The sequence below is a fragment of the Lacerta agilis genome, chromosome 11 (genome assembly GCF_009819535.1).
Source record: "Lacerta agilis isolate rLacAgi1 chromosome 11, rLacAgi1.pri, whole genome shotgun sequence".
Lineage (NCBI taxonomy): Eukaryota > Metazoa > Chordata > Lepidosauria > Squamata > Lacertidae > Lacerta > Lacerta agilis.
In genome coordinates this window covers 10,850,660-10,878,233 of record NC_046322.1, presented here as the reverse complement: position 1 = coordinate 10,878,233, position 27,574 = coordinate 10,850,660, and the positions used below count along the sequence as shown (strand labels likewise).

Genomic DNA, 27,574 nt, shown 5'->3' with positions numbered 1-27,574 from the left:
TTCAAAATGTAGGAAAATACTTACGAAAATTGTAGATAAATTTCTATCAGAGTTCTGAAGCTTTTTTTCCAGTAGTTTTATTAACTAGAGAAAGCATAATATTTCATCTGTCATACAGCCAATACATTTGCAACTTCTACCTGAAATTCTCTATACAAAGTCAATGCAAATAGATAAAATCATTGATGGGATAAAGAGCTTAAAATAACCAAGAGGTATAAAAACAAGTTTGCCATCTTGCCCTGAGTAGAAATGTTAAAAAATATAAAATCTGGATTCTCGGCGATGCAACCATCAACAGGATTACGAGGTTTTGAGATGGCACTCCAAGTGCAGTAAAACACATATTAATGCTATCTCAACTGTCCAGGTTTTACAGCGTTTTTACTGTAGCGGAAATCAGTTGGGAATAGTAATGAAAATATGTATCATTGCACACTGGTTACATAATTCAGCTGGCAGTTCTCCTTGCTGAATATTTTATGTTGCATTTACATTTAGTGCCAGCTTCGAAGCCCATCCGTTTCTAGTGTGTTTCAAATGATTATGTGTACATAAATATTTCACATACAGAGCCTTACTATGAGACATGCCCCAGTGCTGTAGCAGAGTGCAGCACCAGAAACCATCCCTTTAGAATAATCAACATGATTTTGCTCATTTGGGGTGGATCCAGCTAAGGGGCAGGCTGAGTAAGTGCTTAAACGGAGCCCCCCAAAACCCATGCTGCCAAGAGAATGGAGCGGGGGGGGGGGGTTGTCCTCAATAAAGCCAAGTGAGATTTCCAAGGCTTAAGCACAGCAGCGATCACGCCAAGACCACAATCAAAACTTTGCTGCTTGGCGTCAGCTTCCCACAACTACAGAATAAGCCCGAAGGTGTGAAACTATTCAGAGTTCCTGCAGGTTCTGGTTTTTTGTTTTTTTCTGCTGAGAGCAAGGTGGCAAAGACATTTTCTCATTAAAACCTGGTTAAAAGATTAAGCAGAACGGAAGCAAAATATATCTTCCGGTTAATAAAATTGTATTTTACAATCCGCCATCCTCACTCTATAACAGCTAAGAACAGCAGCAAGGTCTCAGTCTAGGGGCTGGGGGTCTGCAATAGGCATGGTATGAAGAACTTCGTCTAGGAGCTGCAGGGCCCGATGCAGGTGGATTTCGATCCAACATGGCGTCTCCTTGATGCTCTGCCTCGGGTAATCAGGTCCCCAACCTTTGACAAAGCTCATCCTGAGGATGCACAGGCGGCGAAGGTCATCCACGCCAATTCCAGCTGCGGCTGACAAACCTAAAAAGAGCCAGGGACTACATTAAACACCCTTCTTAGCTTTCGGTTTCAGTTAAGCAATTTGCCAGCCTCAACCCAGCTTTTGAGTGGCTTGGGTGCTTTAACAGCAACAATGCTTGCCGCCAAACACTTCCCAGATTTCTGAAAAGATTTAAAATTTGTTTGCTGGGTGAGAAGCAAGTTTCCAATACAGTGGTACCTCAGGTTAAGTACGCTTCAGGTTAAGAACTCTGCTTAAGAACAGAGGTCCCATTAAGCTAAAGTGGTGCTTCAGGTTAAGAACGGACCTCCGGAACGAATTAAGTACTTAACCCGAGGTACCACTGTAGTCTCAAAATGGCTAAGGAAAATATGCAACATACGTGTACCAGCTATTACTGTCCTATTATAATCCTCAAGGCCTAAATCCTGATGCCAAAGCTCAATTTAACAGAGCCTAGCATTCCAGCAGCATTTCAGAAGAAACTTACACTATCCCCCAGAATCCATGATTCTTTTGTCCAATTTTGGTAGCTGGTGCTTACCAACCCCTGCTTCTGCCCTGCAGGGATCTTTTTTTAACCATCTTCCAAATTTAAAAAGCAGTAGGAGATATAGCTGTCTCATCTGAACTGCAGCCTCCAGTTTCCTGCTTCATGATATCCCAAGCATTTATCAAAAACTGCTGCACCCTGTGAATTCCCATGGGAAAGGAATTCTGTAAATGCTTTCACACCCAGCACTCCTGTCAACTCACCATAGGGGCATGTCATGTTGAAAAGGGGCAAAACAAATTCCCTGATGAAAAATAAGGTAGACATTCTACAGCTCTAGTCATACATCGTGCAAAGCTATGGTTTAATAGGGTCGCAAACCACAGTTTGTTTTGTCTGAACTGACAAACAGCAGTGCTGTTAATTTGTCTGCCTCCAGAGGTCACTGCATCCGGAAACGGGAGTGACGAAGAAAAGAAGTAAAGGAAACAAGTGAACAACTAAAATTCATGGTTTGCTTACACATTTGGAAGCTCAAACCACAGTTTGGCATGATCAAATTTAATTTATCCCTGCCAAAATCATTTCAAAAGTGAATAATAGCAGAGAGGTGGGAAAAGCTGGTGATTTACTTTTATATGCCACTTACTGATGGCTGGAGCAATTCCTCCTACAGATCCTGGCCCAGGAATATTTCCTGCAACTGCAGCAGCTTGAGCAGCAGCTGCAGCCTGTGCTGTAGCAGCCTGCTGTTGCATCTGACGGTGACACTGACGCAAATCAAACACCTTATTAAAAAAGAAACAGCACAGATTACGAATCAGTCTTCGAAAGAACACCCACCAAAATAAAAACAACTGGGAATTCCCTCCACTTAAGGCTTTTACAATGCAGAAAGTGCAGGTAACTCAAAAAATTAGGACAAACTTGTCTGGCTAAGTTTATTTCTAGAACATAAAGCTGACTGTTCCTTCCCTTTGCTGTTCTCCTTCTAAGAATCTCCATCTAAGATTCTGACGCCACTGGTTGTATGCACTGTGGAAAACACAACAAGGGCTCTGCGAACTGCGAAGGCAGACACCAGGAATCACGCAGAAGAAGCCACATAAATGTCTTCTGTGTAGGGATTCTTGCTACTACATAGAGTGGCAACTGTTTGTTAAGTTCCTGCCACATGCTTTAGGAACAGAAGACTGTGGACCAGACTGAATGATGGTGGCTTCTTTGAAAATGGTACAAAGGAAAGAACTCAGGCCACAGAAGTAAAATAATACTGGACAATAATACTACACCAGGACAGGCCCTGTTTCGAAAATTCTTCTTCAACAGATAGTCTTAGAGTCAATGTGTACAGGGCCCTGTCCTGGTGTATATACTTCATCTGACATATAAACTTCTATAAATAAATCCATCTACAGAAGAGGTTATTTGAAACAACTGTATCATTTGAATTACTATCCAGTATTATTTTACTTCTGTGGCCTGAGTTCTTGCCCTTGTACCATTTTCGTGTGAGCTTCAATCAAGAACTCCGGCTTCTGTGAAAAGGCACACGGGCAACTTAGGTGCCAAATCAGACCAAACTGTTTGTGCGCATGAGAATTATAATGTATGGCTGGGCAACAACATAAACATGCTTACACCACATGGTTTGAAGCTACTGAATGTTGGAGAAGTGACATGTTGGAAAGTTAAAGCACACACACACCCGCCCCTGGGGAGGAAGCATTAAGGGTGGGGGTATAGGAGAAGAACGAACCAAGGGGAAAGTGCTGAAGGGGGTGGAAGTGAATTTGGGGGAAAGAGTTAGGATCTATAGTAAATTATGTGGGAAACTGCAGCCCAACACAAGCATGCACGAGTACTAGTTAGCACAAGAAGGATTTAAGACCACAGAGTTCTGTTCCTAGTCTCAGCTAGGTCACACTCCTTCTATTCCACAAGGGAAGATGTTTCTATTCCTTTCCCAAACTCTCGTCACCATGTAATCCACCAGGATGGATGTGCCTGAACTTGGTCAATGTTCCGACCGCATGTTTGAAATTATATGCTGTATTTTGCACCCAAGAGTAATCTACCTGTGTTCTCCTTGCTGCTGCATGGAATAATACACGAACCACTTTTGGATTTAGTAATTAAAACATTTTAAACTTATTCATAACAGTGTGTGGACTGCTCATTGCAAGAAGGGTAGAAAGAGGGGCAAGCATTTTATGGTAGACAAAACGGGATATGCAAAAGGGTTTAACAACCAATATTCCACACTGTGCTGCTAGCTAACCGGAGAGCGTGCAAAGCCCTATGTTTAGAATCTAGGCGCCCAGCCAAGTCTTTAGTTAAATACCCACACGTGGGTCAGATCTATTTTCCTTCCACAAATTAAGGGAGCTCAACCTGATTTCATGAAGTTTGAGAAAGGCCACAAATACATGTTGGCATGAGCATGGATTGAGTTCTTAAAACAACTCACATTATAGTTAGAATTAAAATGACAACCTGTCTACATCTCACAAAAATCAACTTGCAAAAAACGATTAATTTTGATGTTTGAAGTCATCGAGCCTAATTGAGGGTTTTAAATCTGATCATGGGCATCATGGCTTACAGAGAAAATGAATGAATCCAATGTCTGTGAGCCCAGCAGCAAACCTCAAAGGAATGGTCTCCATCTTCCCACCCGTTCCCAAGACTGCTCCTCACAAGCTTATATTTTAATTCTTATTTTGGCTATAGGCTGTTCTTAGAAAATAAAAACTTGTTTCCCTTCTACTTGCAATGCCAAACACAATTACATTGTTTGTGCTAACAGTAAAAAGAAAAAGAAAAAAAACAACTCAGGAAAGGCTTCTAGAAAATATTGACTGCCACCTAACAGATTCACACAAACCTTTATATAAGCACTTGGATAAATTTTGTGGACTGCGTCGCCTGGCGCACGCCCTGCTTCCCGATCTAGGTAGTAACTCTGAACAAAGACCGCATGATCACTGAGGCACCGAACCCACACGTCACCTTCACCTTTGCATTCCAGCTGCACACCTTTGCCTATATGCAACCTGAAAAAGACCAGACCACTCAATGCAAGAAGGGGAAACAGTTATGTAGAAAATCAGTTCAGTTTGTAGGCAGCTCCTTCAGGGGGAGGAATACTTAAAAAACATCAATTTCCAGTAGGACAGCAGTGCTAATCTGTTGACAGCAAAAACAATGAAGCGTCTTGTGGTACCTTAAAGTGACAATTCCATGTTTAATACTGCATAAAACAACTGTTGTCTGTCTTGAATATTCCAACATTTAACTTCATTACATGAAATTTCCCTCTGCCTTTTTTCTAAACTAAAGCTCCCCAAATGTTGCAACCTTTCCCCATGGATTTGCTCTAGCCCCTTGTTCATTTTGGTTGCTTACTTTTCCAGAAATAACAAAACATACCTCGCTCTCTCAATGGCTTCTGTTCTATGAACGTTGGAGAGCTGACCAAGGCAAAAGCGGTCTCCACCTGAAGGGTCCACATACCCATCAACTGTAACAATTGGGCAGCTTGAAGGTACTTTAAATGTTTCGCCAACTTGGACATCCATCTCAAAATAGGCAATTGAACACCAGTACTCTGGAGCTGATTTTTACCCCCCCAGGAGTAGGGAGGAGGGAGAAAGAGAAGAGAACTTAATGCAGAGCACCAGGCAAACAAGCAGCAGAGAAGGAGCACAGGGAATCAGCTTCTAGAACATAGTTGCTCAAGCTTTTGCTAAATCTCTCCACTGTGTGTCTCTAGAAATAGGGAGCTTATTCAATTTTGCCTTAAAGCTTTCAAAACTGTAATGTGTTTCTCAGGTTTCTTTAAAAAAAGCTTACATATGGTTTTTTAAAGGTTGCCCATACATCAAATGAATGATAGAAGAGATTTTAAAGGGAGCATGAAGCTGCTTTCAATTTGACATTCTTAGCTCACAGAAGAACACCAATTCAACTGAACATTCTTTATATGCACTTACCAGGGTGGTTTGATATAGGTGGCTGGAATGCAAGTTCATTATGAACTGGCCCTAAAAAAAAAAGCAAAATAAATACAGTCATGGTGCTTATTCTTTGTCTACTCTCCTCACAAGTACCTGCATCCTCGAAAAATCAATGACCACTAAATATTTGGATTTATTAGTTACAGTAAACAGGGCAGACAGTAGAAATCGGGGGGGGGGGGGGTGATTGTGTGCAGTGCAAATTTTAAACATAAACTCAGATAATTCAGCCTTTATAGACACACATAGAGAATGCCCAAATGTATAAGGCAGAAACGACTTGTGGAATAGTACCCCAACAATTGTTCAAAGTGTTGTTTGTACAAACACCTGCAGCTTTTTTAAACAGAAGAATAAGAGATGAGCATGCCTACCTGAAACATGTGTGGAGTTTTCCTTATTTTGTTTCATTACATTTATATCCCACCCTTCCTATATCATTTCCTTTCGTGTGTGGTAGGTTCGGGTGAGAGACAGTGACCTGCCCGAGACCAGACAAGGGCCTCTGTAGCTGAGCAAACATCTGAAGTCAGATCTTTCTGGTCCAGATCCACTGCACCATTACTGCCTCTCCTGCAGCCACCAAGATGCTGCACAAAAAGTCTCAATGCGGTAATAAAAAGGTGCTTACAGTAATGTCCAGGATGGGGCATAGGCGGATGATGTTGAAGATGTCCATTCTGATGGTGAGGGATGGTAGGTGTGTAGGCAGCAGTTCGACTCCCAGTCCAAGTTGTTGTACTGTCTTAAAAACGCAGAGTAGAAAAGTCTGACCAATTTGCTTTACCTAGGAAACCCCCTCCCCGCTCCATTACATTTGAAAAACTAGCAGTGCCCTAAAACACTGATGTACGGTATAAGTAACACTTACTGTGGTGGTAAGTAGCTGGCTGAGCTGTAAAGCCATTCTGCTGCGTCCCTGGCTGAGGCCCTGAAGCAATCTGCAAAAGTCCATCACTGTGGCTACCTGGCAGCATACTGGGAGGTTGACCTGGCAAAATGTCAAACAGTTAATACCTGCCTTAAAGTGAGTTGTCATTTCATTAGACAAATGTAGCATCACAATTATGCTTCTTTGCCCTTTATTTTGTAAAATTACTTCTTTAATTTTGGCACCTTCAGGAAGCCATGGTACAAAATATGTTTGTTTCATTACTAACACAGCTGCTTAATGCCAAATAACTTATAAACGGAACTGCTCTGTATGCCCCAAACCTGTAAGGTAGGAAGAGACAAACTAGCACAAGGAGATTCCTTGTTGGTGCTCTGCAGTGTGTGTGAATGGGCCAGGAAACAGAGTTCTAGCATACCAGGTAAGAGAAGGCTGTGGATCAAACTACATCAGTGCTAAAGACTGATAGAAGTATGGTCTACACCTTTTCCCCACCCCAACAAACTGTAATGCAGTGGATCTTGTTTGATTCCCTATTCTTTCATTTACATGTGTATGGATTAATGACAAAAAAGACACTCATTGACAGCCTTTTTCTTAGCTATACCTGGAGGTGCATGGGCTTATTTTCTTCCTCTGGGTAGGTTTTTAATGACAGCCTGAAAATCTTAGTATTAACTTTCACATAAGTTTGTTTATTCGTCATAGTGCTTCTGTGTCTGTTTGTTTACTGAACAAGTGAAGTGCAATGATGTACAAGCAACTCCCCATTTACGTTCGCTCTATTTGTGTATGACCTTGCATACATGTGGTGCCGGGATCTCAGAAGTGGAACTTGGATATGGGGACCATGTTCTCTTTGGGCTCTGGGGAGGGTCTTCTCGTGAGCTGGAGGCCCAGTGGGGCTTTGCTAAGGCCTCCCCACCTAACAGCTGATGAGCAGGGTAGCGCAACAACAGCCACTACCCCATTTGTCAGCTGTGCAAGAGCCAGAGAGGCAGCGGCACTTAGCTGAGCCACTCAGCTCATGTGAGCAGAGGAAGAACGGGGCTTGCTGAGCAGCTCAGCTGATGCGTGGGGGCTGTGCAAGTCCCACTGCCCCTCCGTGATGCTCCCAATAAACATGGTTTCTGGTACACGCAGGGGGCCCCGGAACATAACCCCCGTGTAAATTGGACATTGCCTGTAATGCAGTTGTACTAACATACTTTATTGAACAGATAACTTCCTCTGCTTTCATATTTACCAACTTCTTGAAAACTCAAGAAAACTATTTAAACGAATAAAGAATTAACTTTCACATGTTGATACTCAATAGTAGATACTTTCATGAACAGTGTTATCCAGCATGCACAGAGTAAAATTAATCAGATGAGCAAACAGGACCACTGCAAAGCATTTATTATTATTATTACTATTATTATTATTGAATTTATATACCGCCCTATACCCAGTTTAACCCGGGTATAGGGCGGTTTAACACAGCGGGTAGCGCTGTGGGTTAAACTACAGAGCCTAGGTCTTGCTGATTAGAAGGTTGGCGGTTTGAATCCCCGCGATGGGGTGAGCTCCTGTTGCTCGGTCCCAGCTTCGGTGGGAAGGTAAACGGCGTTTCCGTGCGCTGCCCTGGTTCGCCAGAAGTGGCTGTGTCATGCTGGCCACATGACCCGGAAGCTGTACGCCAGCTCCCTTGGCCAGTAACGCGAGATGAGCGCCACAACCCCAGAGTCGGACACGACTAGACCTAATGGTCAGGGGTCCCTTTACCTTTATATCCCGGGGGTCTTCCATTAACTCTTCACTATCAAGTCACTAAAGCATTTCTCAAGTCTTCTGACTTCTGTACTTACTTCAGATAACTGCATACACAAGTTCTCTCTACAATGAGAACTAGAACCGAATTTCAAAATGTTTTCTAATGCTAAACTGTTGTCCACATACTTGCACAAACAAATCTGCACTCACACAATCTATACAGTTGTGAGCGTGAGCGTGTGTGTGTGTGTATGTGTATGTGTGTGTGTGTAAGTATTGCCATGTTTCCACTGCTCCTAAATTATCTTCTTCAATCCAATCATTTGCACAACACCAGGAATCAAATGATAGCAGCTTTCGAGACTTACATTCCTACTCAGCTTAAGGGTTACTTAAGAAGCATATGTCATATAATTACAAAGCATATCAAATTTTCCCACTAATTAAATTGCAGTAAAATCAATAATGAAATATAACAAAATATCAATCAAGGATGTGAAGAGGAGAAAACATATAAGGTCATTTGAGACTGTGGCTGCATTCCAAACCCCTGACCAGCAGCAGTGGGGCTTAACAGGAGTGGTGCAACCATTATTGCACCCACAGTCCTGCAGTTCACACTGACCAGAGTGGAAGGGAAGCAAGGAGAGAAGAGGGGGGAAATGTCTGTATGCTACACTAGCCCCCATGCTAACACAGTGAAGAGGCCAGAATGGGCCACCATCATGTGACAGCAGCACAGCCGGCTCCACCCCCCTCAATGTCCCATTTTGGTGTGTTCCACTGGCAACAACCAGCAGGGAGAACACTGGAAGTAGCTTCCATTTGGGCGGGTGCCGTGGGGTGTTCTCCAGTGGAAAAGCTCCTGTGCCAGCACTGCCAGGTGGAGGAGCACCACCACCTCATCCAAACCCCCTCCAATACGGCAGATCAAGGTTTGCGTTGCTTTTTGAACCACATTAGGATTCTAATTTGTAATCTCGCCAGTTTGTGATAGGAGTTAATTTTGCCAAGTTTTAAAGAAGTTGAAACAAGTTTTGTAATATTTAAAATAAACAGAGTTATCTTACTTGTGGAAGCGACAGGAATGTTGGGAAAGTTGGTGGTGCTGGTAGTGCTAGACTCTGAAGGAGCTAACATGGCTGGGGTGCTGTAGGTTTCAGTAGATGCCCTGTTACTAGGCGGATGTTGGATAGTCTGAACTGAATGGCCTTCAGCAGTTGACAGCGATGTCTGCCCCTCAAATTCATGAACATATTCATCTTTCACCAACATGCTTGAGGGTGCTGTGATAAGATAAAAGGTTAAGTTACAAGAAATTATTAAGGGAAAGAATACACTTAAAAAAAAATCTCAGAAAGGACATCAATTGTTGACATTATCCACAGATTAGAAAGAGAAGATACTGTTTTAAAATACAAGGAGAGAAACTTAGGATAAGTGAATTGGGGAAAGTCTTCTAACTATAAGGGCAGATCTGTAATAAAGTAAGCTGCTTGGTGAGATATTCAAAATAAGGTTGGACAGGCAACCCCTTTAGGGATGTATCCCCCCCTCCAATTATTTATTTCATAAAATGTATACACTACTTGACTGTAAAAGAAAACCTCAAAGCAGTGTACCAAACGAGTAAAACAATAAAATTGTATTTAAAAGTGACTATTTGAAACATTCAACAATTAAGACCAGCAAGAAACCAAAAACACTCATCAGCATTCTACGTATCTGGGTTGGCTTCTCTAAACAAAAACGTTTTAGGGGCCAAAACTCTTAAAATTCAGAACTGGTATTATGCTTTATGTATGTAGTTTTGGAAAGGTGAGCAAACAAAGCAATTCACATCCTTTTCAAATCAAAGCCTATTTGCCTTGTCTATGCCTATTCCACTCCATTTTGTTGGGCCTCCTAATCCCTTCGATCCATCCCACATTTGTGCTCTAGGGATTAAATCAGAAATCTCTGGGGCCTGCTTGGAACCCCTAAAAATTTCAACTGCTTTAGAAAATCAAAACAACACAGATCATACTTCCTACACATTTTTTGGGGGGGGGGGTATTTTCACTTCCCCAGCAGAAACCATCAACAATTCCTGAGCTTGTTTTCAACACTTTGCACAGAAAAAGAGTTGAAGATATCCCACCTAATCATCTTCTGTTAGTGAACACATGGAACAAATATAAGTAGAATTTTAACATTTTAGATACATGCAATATCTTATTATGATTGCTAAATTAACTTTAGTTGATTTAATTTAGTTAGCTACATCCAGTAGCACTGAAATCATTGGTGTAAAATGTCAGTAGACCCCAGCCTAAGAACCCTTTTCTCTCTACCCTCATGTTTGTACATGTTTGTGTGACCCATAGTACAGGCAACTCCCCACTTACACAAGGGTTACCTTCCAGAGCCCCCTGCGCATAAGTGAAAATTGCGTAAATGGGGAACACCCTCTAAACACCCTTTAAATGCCCTCTCTGACGTGCTTGATCCAAAAATCAAAAATATTGTACCCAAAATATCCACAACTGGAATTGAAGCTCTGGGACTGGCTGCAGGCAGTGCAGGAAAGTGGCAGCTACTGCTGCACTACCCCGCACATCAGCTGTTAGGTGGGGAGGCTGAGCAGCATAAACAAAGCCCTGGGGACCTTTCTTTTCGTCCTCGGTCCTCTTTGGACTCTGGGGAGGGTCTCCTAGCAAGCCACAAGGATTCTCTATCTCTCTTCCTCCATTTCCAGGTATGAATTAAATTATTTTACTATTTCCCGGCACCATGCCTATACACAAGTGGAAGATGTTAACTTGAGTATTCTCAAAGTAATTTCCCTAGCAATGCTTTGCATATGCTTTAAATTGAAGAGGCATTCACCTTAAGAGATATTGCTGTTTATACTTCATATGATTTCACGTATACCTTACCTGAACTCTGCAGTGTCAATCCTGAAAGATCTTTAAAGAGAAAATAACATATAAAGTCACTAATTCAGTTTTAAATACCAATAAACTAATATTTTACTATCTATAAAGCCTATAAACAGGTGGGTAAATAACTGCAGGCATACTGTTATGTCAGTGAAGCACAATTAAACATTCCTTCAATGTTTGTGGAAAACTGGAGAAGTGAAATTTTACTCTTAAAATACTCATTAAAAAAACTTTCTATCACAACTTTTATACCAAACTGGAAAGCTGTCTCCTTACCTGTTCACTTCCCTCTACCACCAATACTGGAGTTAAATGTGGAATGTTTCTAAACATGGAAAGGTTTTAGTTGTTTTTATATATGATAATGTTTTCCATTATAATGTTTTCCTTTTTTTTGAATTGTTATAATTGCTTTTAGATAGGAAATTGTGTAATTGTTGTTATAGCTGATGCTTTTCATGTGAAATCATTTTGAGATTTCTATGGAAAGCAATTCATAAAGGGAATTTAATGAATAAATTACATGATTAAGGTCTTCCCTGCTCAGTCAGTGTGGTAGCTTTAATAATAATAATAAAAACCCTAACAGATCCCCAAACCTGGACAAGGAACCAACCCTTCCTCTCCACCATGAAAGACACCCCCCTTTGGTGTTTAGACTCTCATCCAACCCATCTTAGAGGAACTTAAAACATCCAACCCATCTTAGAGGAACTTAAAACACAGCTGGACAAAAAAATGCCAGAATACCACAGTAACCGAAGCCAAAGAAGAATTCCCAAGGTCCTCTATGGCACTGGACATCAACTGGTAGCATAGGACCTACTTCCAGGTCATGGCCTAATCTAAGGTGGCTGGACTACCACCATACAAATATATGGCCATCCATATATGGGTCACCAGATGAATGTTAGGTTGGGTCTCTGGTCAGAAAATGGTGAAGACAACTGCTCTGTGATATGGTATTTCAAATAACCCTGTCCAAAGAGAGGCAGGAACTATCTACTCATGTTAACCCCACAGCTGTTGTACCCTTTCCTCCTATTGATTTCCCTAAGAGCAGAGAAATACAGAACATCACTCCCAGGTGTAAGATTTGGCCTGCATCCCCACTGATGTGGGAAGGAAAGGTCTGGGTTGTTTCACTGTCAGGAAAGCCTGTTCTCCCAAGCAGATCTCCCCAAGCGCTGAAGTTACTTTGTTTTGAGGGAAAGGCACAAAGAAAGAACTCCTGGCTTAAGTGACAGAGGTGAAGATCAGAGCACCTGAGGGCTGCAACCTTGCTTCTACCAGCACAGCATTCATGGTGCATTCATGGTAAGCAGCAGCTTACCTATAGACTAAAAAACTGTATATTCCTTCATCCCTTACAAAAAGCAAATAAATACATGCAACTGGGTTTTGGAGGGATGGGCCCTTGTCCAGCCCCAAGGGTGCTTTGCAATATAATCTATGATCAACTGGCTACATGAGGTATCATGAAAAAGCACAGGAGAGCCGGGTGAATGAAGAACCTGCAATACTCAACCTAATGAAACATTAATGAAATGCAACTCCACATACAGTATGAACATACTTACCAATGCCGGGTGATACAACACGCTCATAATGATATGGATTCACGCAGACACTATCACACTTCAAGTCAAAAGCATACTGACAATATTTGACATGTTTGAGTTCGTTTTTGTGAAGATCAGGCCACCTCCATAGCCGTGCATAAATTACATGAGGAAAACCCTTACGACCAGCCACCTACAAAGATTGAAGATCATGAAAATTTCAAATGAGAATAGAAAAGAGTGTCCTCCACAAAATCACAAAGGATGACAAGGATCAGAATCAAATGTCACTAAGCGGTAGCAACACAACACTTTATACCCTGTGAATACCACCACAAGGAACCAACCCCATTTATAAACCCCAAATTGATTTCCATGACACAAAGCAAATTATGCTCTCGTACCACTACACTCCCTGCTACAAAATGTCCCATACCTTGGTGCACTGAGTAAGGACATTAACGTATCATATGTGCTTCTACCAACCTGAAGTCTTCCATCCAATGTTCTCTGAATTGTAACACACTTGCTAGGATGAGCTCCATTTGTAGTTATGGCTGTAATCAAAGAATCCAATTCATCTTTTTTCTCCTTCAGTTTCTTTACTAAGCTTTCGATTGCTCGCTTTGCAAATGTTTCACTCTCCCCTCCTTGTCGATGGCACATCAAACTGTGAACAATGCTCAGACAAGCATCATTACTTGTTGGTGTGTTAGTAATAGACATATTGTCCATTTGGTACAGCTTTTACTTCCAAGACCAAATAATCTTGCCAGTCAGTGGACCAAGAACTGTCTCCAACATGCACCTAGAAGGAATAGAGCACAAACATCACAAGAATGGCCACAAAATGTTTACTGTCTGGGCCACCAGGAAGTATCGTGTTATGAGAAATCAACATGTTTTTTCCATGTGCAATATTTGAGTGCGTTCAAGCTATTTTTCGAGACGATTATTCAACAGGAAGTAAGCATACTCCTGTTCTTCTGCAGCTATGTAACAGCCATCCCACAACTATCTATACATATTTGACAATGTTTTATTCTGTTCCCTGCCCCAAAAATGTAGCTCAGCAGATCTATCTGGTTTAACCCTTTATGCACTTTGTTTTTCAAAAAGTAACCACTGTAATAGGATTGCTGCATTGATAGGAGCCAATCATGCATGTAAGTTTATCTCATTTTTAAAATTAGTATCAGTAAGAAATTGAGTGAGGGGGTGAGGAAGAGCCCATCATTTTCAGTAATCACCACACATATTTTTATAATGTCTAGTTCCGCTCTCAAGAGCCACACTAGACATCAAAGCAGAGGATACATTTAGTGTCTTCCAAATTATGTTGGCTTTTTAATACTTTACCGATGCCAAAGCAGAGATGGGGGGGGGTCCAAATCTAACTGGCAAAGCAGCAGGGCAGAGGGAGTGTTCAAAGTTTTCCTCATGCACAATTTTTGCTTTTCTTTATAAAGGGGGAAAGACAGAGACACGAAAGCAGCTGGGGAAGCCAATTCTGATTTGAGAAACAGTCCAAAGGAAAAGTGCCAAGCATTCCACACACATACACATCTGCACCAATATTTAAGTTTCCTGGACACACTAACCCCTTTTTGCAATAGAATATAACACAGGCATTTTCATGTATCATCACACAATTACCAGAGTGCAAGTCCATGCCCCTGGCTCTGCCCCTGAAGATATACAGCTTCTCCTACATACTCTATTCCACAGTATTCACATATTAGGCATGCTTCATGATGGATTCCATCTCTAATGGAAACCTATGCACATAGGCTTTCCCCTTGCGGAAGTCCATGTGCAACTCCGCTCTCTGGTAACAGAAAGTCCTGGATGGCCTCAACAATGGGCTGCATCCAGACTTAGTCATACTTACAGCAGACTCACTGAAATAAATGAGAATTGAGTTAGTCATAACTTGTTCCTTTGATTTCAATGGGTCTACTCTGAGCATTTAGTCTGTATCCAATCCACTATACCCTGTCAACAGAGTAGCTGTAATTCTTTCCAATTAAGACTTATTGTACAAACTGACATTTAACATTCAGAGCAGCCAGGAAGTTATAAAATCACTTCCAAGAAAGCATTAGCAACACACAAATGTCCTGTTGAATCACAGAGCTATCATCAGAATACATTTTATGCATGTGTGGCTTAAAGTAGTCCCCACAAAAATGCCACTTTGAGCTGACCAATGCACTGATTTGGTATGGGAATATGTCTTTTCAACAGAGGCGTAGGAATTCAAAGCAGATGGCAGTTCTTCCAATTAACATTGCTATTATGGTGCAACATGCTGCCTCTTTTCATTCCTCGGGATATTTCTGTCCCAAAGGGGTATTTGAACAATTAAGAGACAACATTTGTAAGCTGCATTGCAAAGATAATGCCTTGCATGCTTTAAATGTCATTGCGGATACTGCATAGCTTGCTTTAGCATCTCTTCTATTTGCTGGTGTTTACGCCAAAGAAAACAATATAAACAGGGATCTGTGAAAAATCACAGGATGTTCTGATGCGTCAATTAAAAGTTAGAAATTCATTCCTTCACTTCCTGGTTCCCTCTAGATGCTGCTGAACAGCCATGAACAACCTCAGCTGGCAAGCCAAATGTCATGTACAAGGAGAGTTGCAGTCCAACAACGGGAGAGCCCAGGTTGGGGCTGAATGCTTTAGTTTCTCAGCTTAACACATCCCACCCGCTTGCTTTTCTCTCAGTCACTGATGGAATAGCCCTAATTTGCTGCCGTTTGCTGCCTTGTGGTGCCGGGGCACGCATGATTCAGAAGGTGCACATCCATAAAGCCAAAATCCCCTGCATCAACCTTCTTGAACTTTGGGTCCCCAGATGCAGCTAGACTACAATTCCTTTCACTCTTGATCATTGGCTAAACTACCTGGCAATTATCAGGGCTGGAGTCCAGAGCTAGGAACCCAAAGTTGAAGAACTGTGCACTTTATTATTATTATTATTATTATTATTATTATTATTATTATTATTATTATTATTATTAGAGTTCCAACAGAAAAGACAACAGGCAAAATGTTCTCTGCTAGTGGTGATTCTAGATGGCTTAACTACAGCATGCATGTAAAATCTCCATCTACAGGTGTCCTTCCAGTATCCTATTCTTCTCAAAGGACCTCTATTATCTACTCTCAGGGTTGACGGGTATGTGTGAGTAAATGCACATCCCCTCAGTCTTGATGCTTAATTGCAAGGGTGCAGTAGTCTTGTGGGGACAGATTCATCAAGGATGGGCAGGATCCATCATGCCAAGAGACCCTAATCAATCTTACACTACCAGGTCCAATTCCTTATCACCCACATCCTCATAAGGACAGATACAAAACCATTATTATACATTTGGCACAAGCGGAAACATGGAAATGTAAAGTGCTTCTCATGATGTGGCCACCAAATGCAAGGTGCTTCAGCTTAGATTGCTGTGACATCTGTTCCACAAGCCCTGGCTGGCATCCAATTAATAATATACTTCATTAATAAAGAATAGCTAGAGGCCTCAAGCTGCCACTGCATCTATTTGTGAGCAATATAAGACTTGAAAGTAGCAAGGTGGGGCAACACAAGTGCAAACTTGTCTTCCATGTTTGCAGGTCTCATTGCTCTACATGTTTCCCTCTTTAACACCCTTCTCCTGTTGGTTGCTTTGTTTTCCTCCTTGCTTCAGGCACCCGATACATTCACAAGTCTTTTCCTCCTACATCAGGGTTGGCCCTCCAAATGTCATTGGGCTCATATCTCCCACCAACCCTACCCAGCACAATGATCTCCACCCTTGCTCCTCCTCTTCCCTTCCTAGCTACAGTCTGACCCGGGTTCAATATGCAAAATGGACAAACTGAAGCTCAGACCAATATGTTGATTGGCATCCTGCTGAATCGCTTAGTGACCTGACTGTTAGTCTTGGGAGTTGGAATCATGCTTATCATCACTATAAGAGGACTGATGTGATGGATGCATTATCACAACACTTACTCAGCCAGTCTTCAGTTGGCTTTCTGGGCTATATTTCTTAGGGTACAACTGTGGCCCTCCGGGTTTCATTGTTTCCCGTACCTCTTAGCACTGCCCAAGACAGCAGGGGCTGATGGGAGTGAAAGTACAACATGGGAACTGCACCAGTTTCCTCACTGCTGCCCTATGTGATTCATAAAGACCAGAACCAGGCCATTAACTCTTCCTCTTTCTAATCATGTACACCAGGCATAGGCAAACTCAGCCCTCCAGATGTTTTGAGACTACAATTCCCATCATCCCTGACCACTGGTCCTGTTAGCTAGGGATGATGGGAGTTGTAGTCCCAAAACATCTGGAGGGCCGAGTTTGCCTTTGCCTGATATACACAGTATTTCTTCTGCCCAGGCAGACACATGTGGTTTAGAGAAGCAAAAATACACCCACATGTATGTGAAATATTTTATACAGTCGTACCTTGAGTTACAAACACCTCGGGTTACAAACGCTTCAGGTTACAAACTCCGCTAACCTGGAAGAGTTACCTTGGGTTGAGAACTTTGCCCCAGGATGAGAATGGAAATCGTGTGACGGCGGTGCAGCAGCAGCAACAAGCCCCATTAGCGAAAGCACGCCTCTAGTTAAGAACAGTTTCAGTTTAAGAACGGACCTTGGGAACGAATTAAGTTCGTAACTAGTGGTACCTCGGGTTACAGATGCTTCAGGTTACAGACTCCGCAGCGCTAACCCAGAAATAGTACCTCGGGTTAAGAACTTTGCTTCAGGATGAGAACAGAAATCATGCCGCGGCGCTGTGGCGGCAGCGGTAGGCCCCATTAGCTAAAGTGGTACCTCAGGTTAAGAACAGTTTCAGGTTAAGAACAGACCTCCAGAACGAATTAAGTTCTTAACCCGAGGTACCACTGTATTTGAAGATCGCTATCATATTTCGGTCTCCTCTTTTCCAGGTTAAACATACCCAACTCCCCCATAAAAAAGGGAAATGACCCCTGACAGTTAAGTCCAGTCGCAAACGACTCTGGGGTTGCGGATAGAGATGTGAAGGCCTGGAAAAAACCCGAAAAAATTCGGGGGGGGGGGACTGGTTTTTTTTCCTGAAGCCTTATTTGTTGTTTTTTTCTGAATTGGAAAAATTGGAAAAATAAAAAATAGATTATGGCATGTTTTATTTTAACATGATGAATAAAATATTTTAAGATAAGGGTTTCAAATATTTTATAAATCATTTCTAAAAAATATGTATGGGATCAGATTATTCTAATTTCTGTGAGGACAAGCAAGTCCTAGGTTACAAACTGAACTCTCCAATGCAAGAACAAGATACATTTCTTCCTTTAGGAGGTGCTGTTGTCACCAGAAAAGAAAAAGGTTTCAGTTTTGTTTTTGCATGTGTGTGGTATGCATTGGTTTTGTTCCTCTTCATTAGGCCTCAAAGCACTGGAAGAAAATATAGAGCAACAAAAAGGGCCTGAAAGTATATAGTTAATTACATCTCAGAAAATGATTCTGATTAAATTTCATGCCCATTCATTGAAACTTAGTCCCACTTCCTACTTCAGTTCTTTTTATGAGAATGTTTTTTTTAAATACTGTAGAGACGAAATATGAATAATTGTTACTTCTAGATTTTTAAAAATTGTTTTGTGGAGTTTTTTTTTGTTCCACATAAACTAGTAAACAGTTCAGGAGATTGTTGCTCCATTTGTTACAAATACAAATAAATATTCTTTTAAAAGTAAATTCTGTTTGTAATAATTGTTTGGATAACTATATTTTTAATATGCTAGTTGTGATAATTTTATGCCCATTAAAATTGTCTATAGTTACATTTTATGTTTCTAAAGAAACAGAATGACTTTCAATCTGGAAAAGAAAAAAGAAGTGCTAATGCAGTATTTTTTTCAATTTTCCCGAAAATTCCGTTTTTTTCTGAGCTTCAAAATTTCCAGAAATTAGTTGTGGAGCTCATCTCGCACTACTGGCCGAGGGAGCCGATGTTTGTCCGCAGACAGTTTTTCCGGGTCGTGTGGCCAGCATGATTAAGCCGCTTCTGGTGAAACCAGAGTAGCGCACGGAAATGCTGTTTACCTTCCCGCTGGAGTGGTACCTATTTATCTACTTGCACTTTGATGTGCTTTCGAACTGCTAGGTTGGCAGGAGCTGGGACCGAGCAACAGGAGCTCACCCCGTCGCGGGGATTCGAACCACCGACCTTCCGATCACCATGCCCTAGGCTCAGTGGTTTAGACCACAGCACCACCCGTGTCCTAATTCCCCCATAGATGATGCTAAATAGACTGTTTTAAAACATATTCCTAGAATTGGCATCTTCTGTCTTTTGTGTGCAAAGATTTTCTGGATAAAATAATAAGGATGTTAAGAGCCAAAATATTCAACACTAGAGTGGTGCTGCTACTGAAATATAAGGTAAAACAATAAATACATATCTCAAAAGATATGCATTAAACCATCTAATGTACCAAAGCTGTGACCTCAACTCATTTCTAGACCAATAATCTAGTACACAGCTGTGATACTTAACTGCTGAAAACGTGGCACAAATTCAATAATCACAATCAGTGACACCAGCTACAGCAAATTTCAAGGCTAGGGGTGAATCATTCAGCAACTGTGCGGAGCAATAATGCTTTTAAGATCATCACGCCACTGGTCTAATGGAACCATTCAAGCACTTGAATCAACAAGAGGCTACTGAAGTTTTAATCTAGTTTTTGAGAGCAGCAGCAACCGCCACCGCCTTCTCAGCAAATAAAAATAGGTTCTTAATTTTTATTCCGGGGGGGGGGGGGATATATTCCCTTGCCAGTCAATCAAAGGAAAGCAATTAGCACCCATTAAACTTAATGGACTAAGTTCGTCAGGCCTTTTCAATGGATCAACTCTGAACAGGACTAACATTGGATACAACCCCCCAATTTTAACCTAGTGGTGCATAACTACCTCATCCTGCAACATCATATATTTATACATTTCCTTTTACTGACCTGGGTGAAATATGCTTTATTAATATTGAAAATACAATATGATAGGAGAGCAGCGCAGGAATTCCTGATATTTAAGCTTGCTTGCTTAGTCTTTTTTTTAATCTACCTGTTTTTTATTTGTGTGCACACATGCACACTCACATTTAACTCTTTCTGACACGTTTAATTCTCAGGTTTATCTGCAGATGCACACTTACCTGGAAGTAAATTCCATTAAACTCAACAGAGCTTCCTTCCAAATTTATCTCTATCTATACATGACTGGACTGTAATGGGGCTTATCCACACTTCCCTTTTCTCCCGCTGTTTCTAGGCAGAGGTATAATGCTCCATGTCAAAAGCAGAATGGTTCCGCCCCCCACAAGCTTTCCCCACAAAAACCCACTCTTTTCAGTCGCACCGACTGATGCTTGCTCTTATTGAGCTTTAAAGAGTAGGATTTTGTGGGGAAAGCTCTGGAGAAGAATAAAAAAAGGCTCAGAGATAAAGCTTTAAATCACAAATTGTGCCTGGAAAGAGCAGAGGAAAGGTAAGTGTAGATAAGCCCATAGTTGGCATATAAAGTGATCAATTCTCAAAGAAATATAATCATTATTATACATCCTCCTTCCTCTCAAAGGCACCCACAACAGAGTGACTAAGACTGCAATCCAAACCCAATTACCTAGGAGTAAACTCCACTGAATTCAATGGGATGTTACTTCTGAGCATATGTACCGGTAGTTGGGATTGTAGCCTAATCTGATATTGACCACGGTCAAATAAACAAAAAAGCTAGTTTTACAAGTTAACAACCTCTGTAAACCTAGGTAAATAAACATAACAAAATGTATTTATTGAAGAATTTATATTGCACCTATTTACAGTTGAAGGCAGCCAACAATGCAAAAAAACAAACAAACCCCACAATAAAAATGGTGACAGCACAAAAAAATAAAAATCAGGAGCTTCTAGAACATACAAAACTGAAGAAATAGAAGCTAAGTCAAACAGGAATATTCTATACAAATGTACAAACTAATCCAAGCTTGTAAATAGCCGCTTGACAGGTCACCTCTCCAACAAACCCAGTGCTTGTAAATTGGAAATATGTGAGGGGTTTTTTTCATGTAGCTGAGATGCCCACATGACTAATAGAACCATTGCCAATGTTTTTTGAAATGTTCATATTGTTTTCACAATTTTGTTGTTTCCTGCCCTGGTCTCTTTTGGAGGAAAATGACTGATAGAAATGAAAATAACAGTAATAATCCTCAATTCAGTGGTCCAAAATATGTGGGCGGCACCAGACTGGGGAAGGCTCATTTAGATTATTCATTGACTGATGTAAATCTGCTTCAATGAAACGCATTCTACAAGAAGTAGACTTACGGTAGGTGTGCCTCTCACGGTCCCCTTTCTACCTCAAAAGACCTCCTCTTCTTGTCACCAATTAAAATTTGTTACCTTTAAGTAGCAAGAATTTGTTTTTCAAAAAATGCTTCATGTGGTTGTATAAAAGGATCATGAAAATATGACTGCAGCATTTGTCTATCTGTGCCAAACACTGCAACCATCAACTAAGCACCCAACTCCATTTGATCTTTTTATTCACTCCAGAAGTTATGTGGCTTTTATCCTTGTTAAAAATCTGTGACATTTTTATTTAAAAAATCAAGAAGTTACATCTCACTTTACAGCCACACAATACTCTCAAATTTTTTTTACATAATTAGCTAAAAGTAGCATACAGTAAAAAAAAAGCTTGCCAAAGAAGCCACAACCATCATATGAAAGCTCAGAGAGAAGTGGATATCATGACAGCACATCCTACAGTAAGGTGGAAACTACTGAGAAGGTTCTGTTCCATGTAGCCAGCCCCCTTCCATCTAAACTTTAGAGTCTAAAGGTAGGTGGGTTATCTGGGAGGACCTTGAATGCTGCTGGGATTTATGATGATTGTGTGAGGTTAGGGTGACCTTCAGTGTGTGCAAGAACGCTTACATCAATGATCATTACTAAGACAAGTATCTTAATGTCTGAAGGCACACCAGTCCCAGAAAGTGAATTCATAAACTGAAAAAATCTCAAAACTCATAGATTTAAAAGCTAATTTTTATATTCTGTAAAACCTAACTGTTAATTAAATGGGAACTCGGGTCTACTATGTGATGCTGTTCTGTATGCACATTTGATTTCCTGATGGCATAATGGAAATTCAAAATATGAATTTGATTATCAAGGGGAAATCCATGTTAATAACAATACAGTAAAGGGGAAAAAACCAAATAAATAACAATCTATGTTTAGCCATGGGTCAACAGCTCTGGGTTGATTAAAAAGTAGCATCAAATTACATTGTGTGATAGCATGGTTTAGCATCAAAACAAAAGAATAATGAATGGGGCGTATATACAAACAGTAAAACTTATGATAAAGATTTCAACACAGCAACATAAATAATGAGATAATGGACAGCAAAGACTTAAGACATATAAATGGATACTTCTGTCAGAAGCAAAAACAAACAAATAAACCAAAATAAGCTTTGAATAATCAAAAGGAATCACTTAACTCTGGCTAGCAATAAGACACTGTTTAAGAACGTGAGAAATCCCACATAATGCGGGGGGGGGGGAATGGAAGAACAGAGCTGGAGAGCAGCGAGAGTGCTTGCAGCATGCAAAGTGCTTGGAATAAGAGAAAATAAATAAGTTTCTATAAAGGAATTGAGATTATAATGTCAGAGGTGTCCCTAATACTCAGATGACATTAAATGAGTACACTAAAATGTTATATACTGTTACTAACCAGAACATCCTATCCATTAACAATACAAAGAAAATAAAAGATGTAATTGCAGGATTGGGGGGAGGAGGGATTGTCAGGAGTCAAAGAGTGCTGTAATTTACTGGAAACACTCTCAAATGTTTTGTCCCAGTAAAAAGCCATTCACAACTGAATGGAAGATCACCTTATCATCTGAAAGAAAACAGCAAGGTAAGGGTAGCTAAAAGTGTACAGAATTAACTTAACAGTTAGGATAATTTGCTTAAGTGTAGCTATAGCAAGGGAATCTAATCACAGACAAAAAGAAAGATGCCTACAAGATTTCCATATTCTCTGATATCTAGGAAATGGGATCATCCTATTCAGACTGGATAGTAGTTTTTGCTTCTAATGAAAATCATCATTTGACTCAGACAGCTTGACTTAGCCCACTCCTAACAGGCTGGTGGACTCACAGTCAATGATGCATACAAGCAACTGATCAGTTTTTTAATGTCAATGAAAACAATCCTTGGTGCATTAATTGTGGTGGGGAAAGCTATCTAAAGAGAATGTATCCATAAAGCATGGGTGCTAGCCTCTGGCCCTCTAGATGTTGTTGAACTCTGAACTCCCATCAGTCCTAGTCAGTGTGGCTAATGGTCAGAAATAATGGGAACGCTGGTACAAAACATTTGAAGAGCGACAGATCACCCAGCCCTGCCACCAAGTCTATTGGAAATAGCCATCCAGCTCTATCACCCACTGAATGCTACCACCACACCATCAACCCTTTCAATGGCAGTCACAGTATCTAACCTTTTCCAATGCCTGGTTGCCTGAAGTTGGCCTTCATTCCCAGAATACTGTCTGCTCATAAAATGCTCATAGCTTTATTCAACTCCTGTTTGCTGGACTTGTTCAAGGATGTGTTATCATCCCACATTACTTCAAACCCACTCCCTTCCAACACCTGCCAGCACCCAAGGCTACACACTAATCATGACACATGTTCAACACATTCGCTCTAATCCTTGCTATCTATCTCAGTGATATTTTTTTTGTGCTTCTGAGTTTAAGCTTATTTTACATATAGATTTTTCCCATTCCACCAACGTAAGTGGCATCAGCATGTCATGCAGTCCATATGGAACTTGTTCTCACAGAAGGCAGCAATGGCCACCAACTTGCATGGCTTTAGAAGAGGATTAGACAAATTCATGGGTGATAAGACTATCAAGGGCTACTAGCCATGATGACGATGCTCTACCTTCATGGCAGGAGACAGTAATGCTTATGAATATAAGTTGCTGGAAACTTCAGTGCTCTTGTGCTGGGGTCCTGCATGTGGATTTCCACAGGCATCGAGTTGGCTACTGTGAGACCAGCCTTATCCAGGAGGCTCTTATGTTCTTAATCCACATTAATGATGGTAAAAAGAGGATAAAATGTGTGTGATTGCATGGGATGGATGACATGCATCCCTACTTGACAGATGAACAGTAGAATAAATATTTGCAGCAAATCCATTCCTACTTAATATGTGATGGAAAAACATCTTGTTAGCTATTATAAGTTCGTTGCCATTTATAATAGAGCACTTTAACTATGCAGTATTTTTTATTTACTTAACAAAATGTATACAGCGCTTGATTGTAATAAAACAACTCAGTGGTTTATATACCTCTGAGCAATGCAATGAGGCAAGATTAGTTTTAACACAGTGCATTGGGGAAGTTCTTTTGCACACAACTCTGAGCTACCAAGATTAAAGTCAATAGATAACCCACCCTTCTTTTCACAAACTGAGGCTGAAAGGCAATAGCTAGCAATACCCCCAAGGCTAAATCTAGATTTGGAACCTAGCTCCAACACTGACTCACATTTCTACAGTACTTTTACACCAGGCTTTGTGTTTTAATAACCATGTGAAGAAACATAAAGAACTTCTTCCGACACTTACTAAAGAACTGAATAGCTTCTATAACCTTGTATTTCAGTACTTCACAATCCTTGTATGACAAAGTTACAGGTAGGTAGCCGTGTTGGTCAGCCATAGTCAAAACAAAATAATTAAAAAAATATCTTTCCACTAGCAAGGTGCTACTGGAAGGAATTTTTTTTATTTTTTATCTTGTATGACAAAGACAAGCTTCTTATATTGATTGTACAAAATGCTTCCCACTTACTACCACTGATTCAGCCAGTATTATTCACTTCCAGATCACTTTTTTTCAGGCAAATCACAGCATGCTTTACAAAGCTTCTCTCTCTCTCTCTCTCGTCCCACCAATTCACCTCTTGTGGGTGTGTAATCTCCTTCCATATTTTAAATATGGATGGGGGCTATTATCCAGAAAGACATAATAACAGAATTTTTAAACATGACATTCAGGAGCAACTTTTCAGATCAAGTTTTAATGCAGCATGAATATCTACAGGTTATAGCCAACTTCTTCATTAACTTACTGTAGAGGTACCGGTATATAGCAACCCACAGAAGCATATGAAGCATTACAGCTAATTATTAAATTTAGTTTTCAGAATTCATTCTTTAAATGAAAATTAACAGAGGTATCCATGCATTTTATAATACCCACAGACATAACTGTCTCATATTGCAGAAGGCACTTCATTACTATGGTTACTACTAAAGGCTAACTGGTGGGTTTGTTTGTTTGTTTTTTTTAATAAAAATGGCATGAGCTTTCACGACTAGAGCCTGCTTCATCAGATGCAGAACTCATCACAATAAGACTGCTAGTCTCCAAGGTGCCACAGGACTGTTAACCGCAATAATTCAAAAACAGCAGCCTTGTGGCCCATGAGAGATTTAGCAGATGTAAGGTGGCAACAGTTTTTCTTCCCTGCATCCGATGATGCAGGCGGTATTCCATAAATGCTCATGCAAACAATAAATCTCTTTTAGGTTTTTACAGTGCCACTAAGCTCTTTGTTCTTTTCGCCACAACGGTGTCACCATAAGCTTTACAATACTGTACTTTAAAAAACTTGCAGGTTTACTGTGGCAAGTGTTCTCACTCCGTTGCAAACAAGCAAAAAACAAAAACCACTCATGCCATTGCAGGGGGTTGGACTAGACGACCTTCGGGAGGAACACCACCCCCGAAACTTCACGATTCCACCAACTAGTCCCGTTAAGCCTTTAAAGGGTATCATTTGGGGGGGGGGGTTCGCCTTCCGCTGCAAGAGCAACAGATGAAAGAAACACTACTGGAACTCTTACGCCGCGCAAGGGGGCAATATATATATATACAATAATGAAGTCTCGAAGCGGATTTGCAGGGGGCTTCCACAGAGAGGCCCCCCTCCCAGCCCAGAGCCACTGCTCGGGCTTCAATCCCATCCCAGGCAGGAGTTACTCGGGAGTAACTGAAGTGAGTAAACGTGCACAGTTTCCTTTTGTAAAGGGGGTCCCGGGGGGGGGGGTTAGGGAAAACAGACCTTCCCGACTCCCATTGTCTCTCCTTCTCTGCTCCCGGCAGATTTATTACAATCACAGCTTCGCAATGTTTATACACACAGATAGATTACTACTACTCGCCTCTTAACTCAGGCAGGAGCTTCAAGGCCGAGTAGTAGTAAATAAAGCGAGCAAGCAAAACAAAAGCCCGAGCGGCGGAGAGGAGAAAAGAAGAAGGGGCTGAGGGGGCGTTACCTGGGCCTCGGCCGGGACCCCGTGTCGGGCGGCAGCAGCAGCAGCAGCAGCAGAGGCGCCGCCGCGGCCTGCCCGCCTGCCCGCCGGTGAGGGGCCTTCCTGGGCGCCCCTAACCCACCTCTTCGGCCGCCCCTCGCGATCGCCTTCCCGCCTCCTCAGCGGCCCTGAGGGAGACGAGCCGGGAGGGGGGAGGCTTCCTGAGGGGCGCCGCGGCCTCTCGCTCTGCGCACGCGCGCGCAGACGGGGGGGGGCCGAGGCGCGAGGAGGAGGGAGGGAAGGAGGGAGGAACGTTCCAGCCGCCGCCGCCGCCGCCACCTCCTACGTCGTGCCGCTGGCTGGCTGGTGTTGTTGTTGGTGCCGCTGCTTGCGCTGTTGCTGCTGCCGCTGCAGACACGGCCAGGCAGGCAGGCGCCGTAGAGCGCATGCGCCATATCCGGGTTTTTTTCTCTCTCTCTTCCCTTCTCCTCCCCCCCCCCCCGCCTTCCCGCACTTGCTGCTGCTTCTCTCTGTCGCGCCGCCGCCTCCGGCCACCCTCTGCTACTGCTCTTTCACCACCTCCCGCAAGCGTGCACACAGCGCGCATGCTCAGTCGAGGGCAAGCCAGGCGACGGCGCCCTAGCTTAGGGTGTTTTTTTTTCCTCCTTGGAGAAGAATGCGGGCGGGCGCGGAGTAATAACCGCAGGAACCAGGAGAGGAAAGGGGAGTTGGGTTTTTTTTTGTTTTCAGGAGCGTCGTCAGCGTGCGAACAGAACGGGCGGGCGGGCGTTTTTTTTTTTTAAACTTTCTTTGCCTTGAAATTGCTGGCTGGCGAGAAGGCGTCCATTCCTTCCCGGAAATACCGCCGATTTTGCTTTTTAAAAAAACCTGCACGCGGTACTGGATTGTTTGCAGCCTGCACGCGGTACTGGATTGCTGCTTGCTACCAGGCGACAGCTACCAGCCTTGATCTGTTAGCAGCGCTGGGCTTAGGGCACACACACATTTTCAAGCAGAGGTTGAATGGCCATAAATCATAGGTGACCTAGTTGAGATTCGTGCATTGCAGGGGGCTCGACTAGATGATCCTCAGGACCCCTTTCAAACAAGCCCACCTTCAACTTGGGTCAACAAGGCAAGAGAATCCAACTGTAAAAAGCTGGGCTTGGTTGCTGGTTGCCAAAGTCCAGGGATTTCCACATTTCAGAATCCTGGCCCCGCCAACCATAAAAGCAC

General features: G+C 41.9%; 1 protein-coding gene across 2 annotated transcripts; it reads right to left on the bottom strand.

Moving 5' to 3' along the window:
- Positions 1 to 46: 46 nt before the first annotated feature.
- Positions 47 to 26,603, bottom strand: SMAD4 (SMAD family member 4). Of its 2 annotated transcripts, none has more exons than XM_033164830.1 (12): positions 26,363 to 26,603; positions 13,402 to 13,723; positions 12,934 to 13,108; positions 11,348 to 11,377; positions 9,500 to 9,715; positions 6,654 to 6,773; positions 6,414 to 6,527; positions 5,759 to 5,809; positions 5,196 to 5,373; positions 4,651 to 4,819; positions 2,413 to 2,551; positions 47 to 1,290 (listed from the first exon to the last, which is right to left on the bottom strand). In XM_033164830.1, exons 2-12 carry the CDS (start codon positions 13,648 to 13,650, stop codon positions 1,079 to 1,081), a joined length of 1,653 nt encoding a protein of 550 aa, XP_033020721.1. In that variant the 5' UTR covers positions 13,651 to 13,723; positions 26,363 to 26,603; the 3' UTR covers positions 47 to 1,078. The 2 variants fall into 2 exon arrangements, with proteins under 2 accessions (XP_033020721.1, XP_033020720.1); XM_033164829.1 differs by having other exon boundaries at positions 5,196 to 5,379; positions 26,363 to 26,602.
- Positions 26,604 to 27,574: the final 971 nt, after the last annotated feature.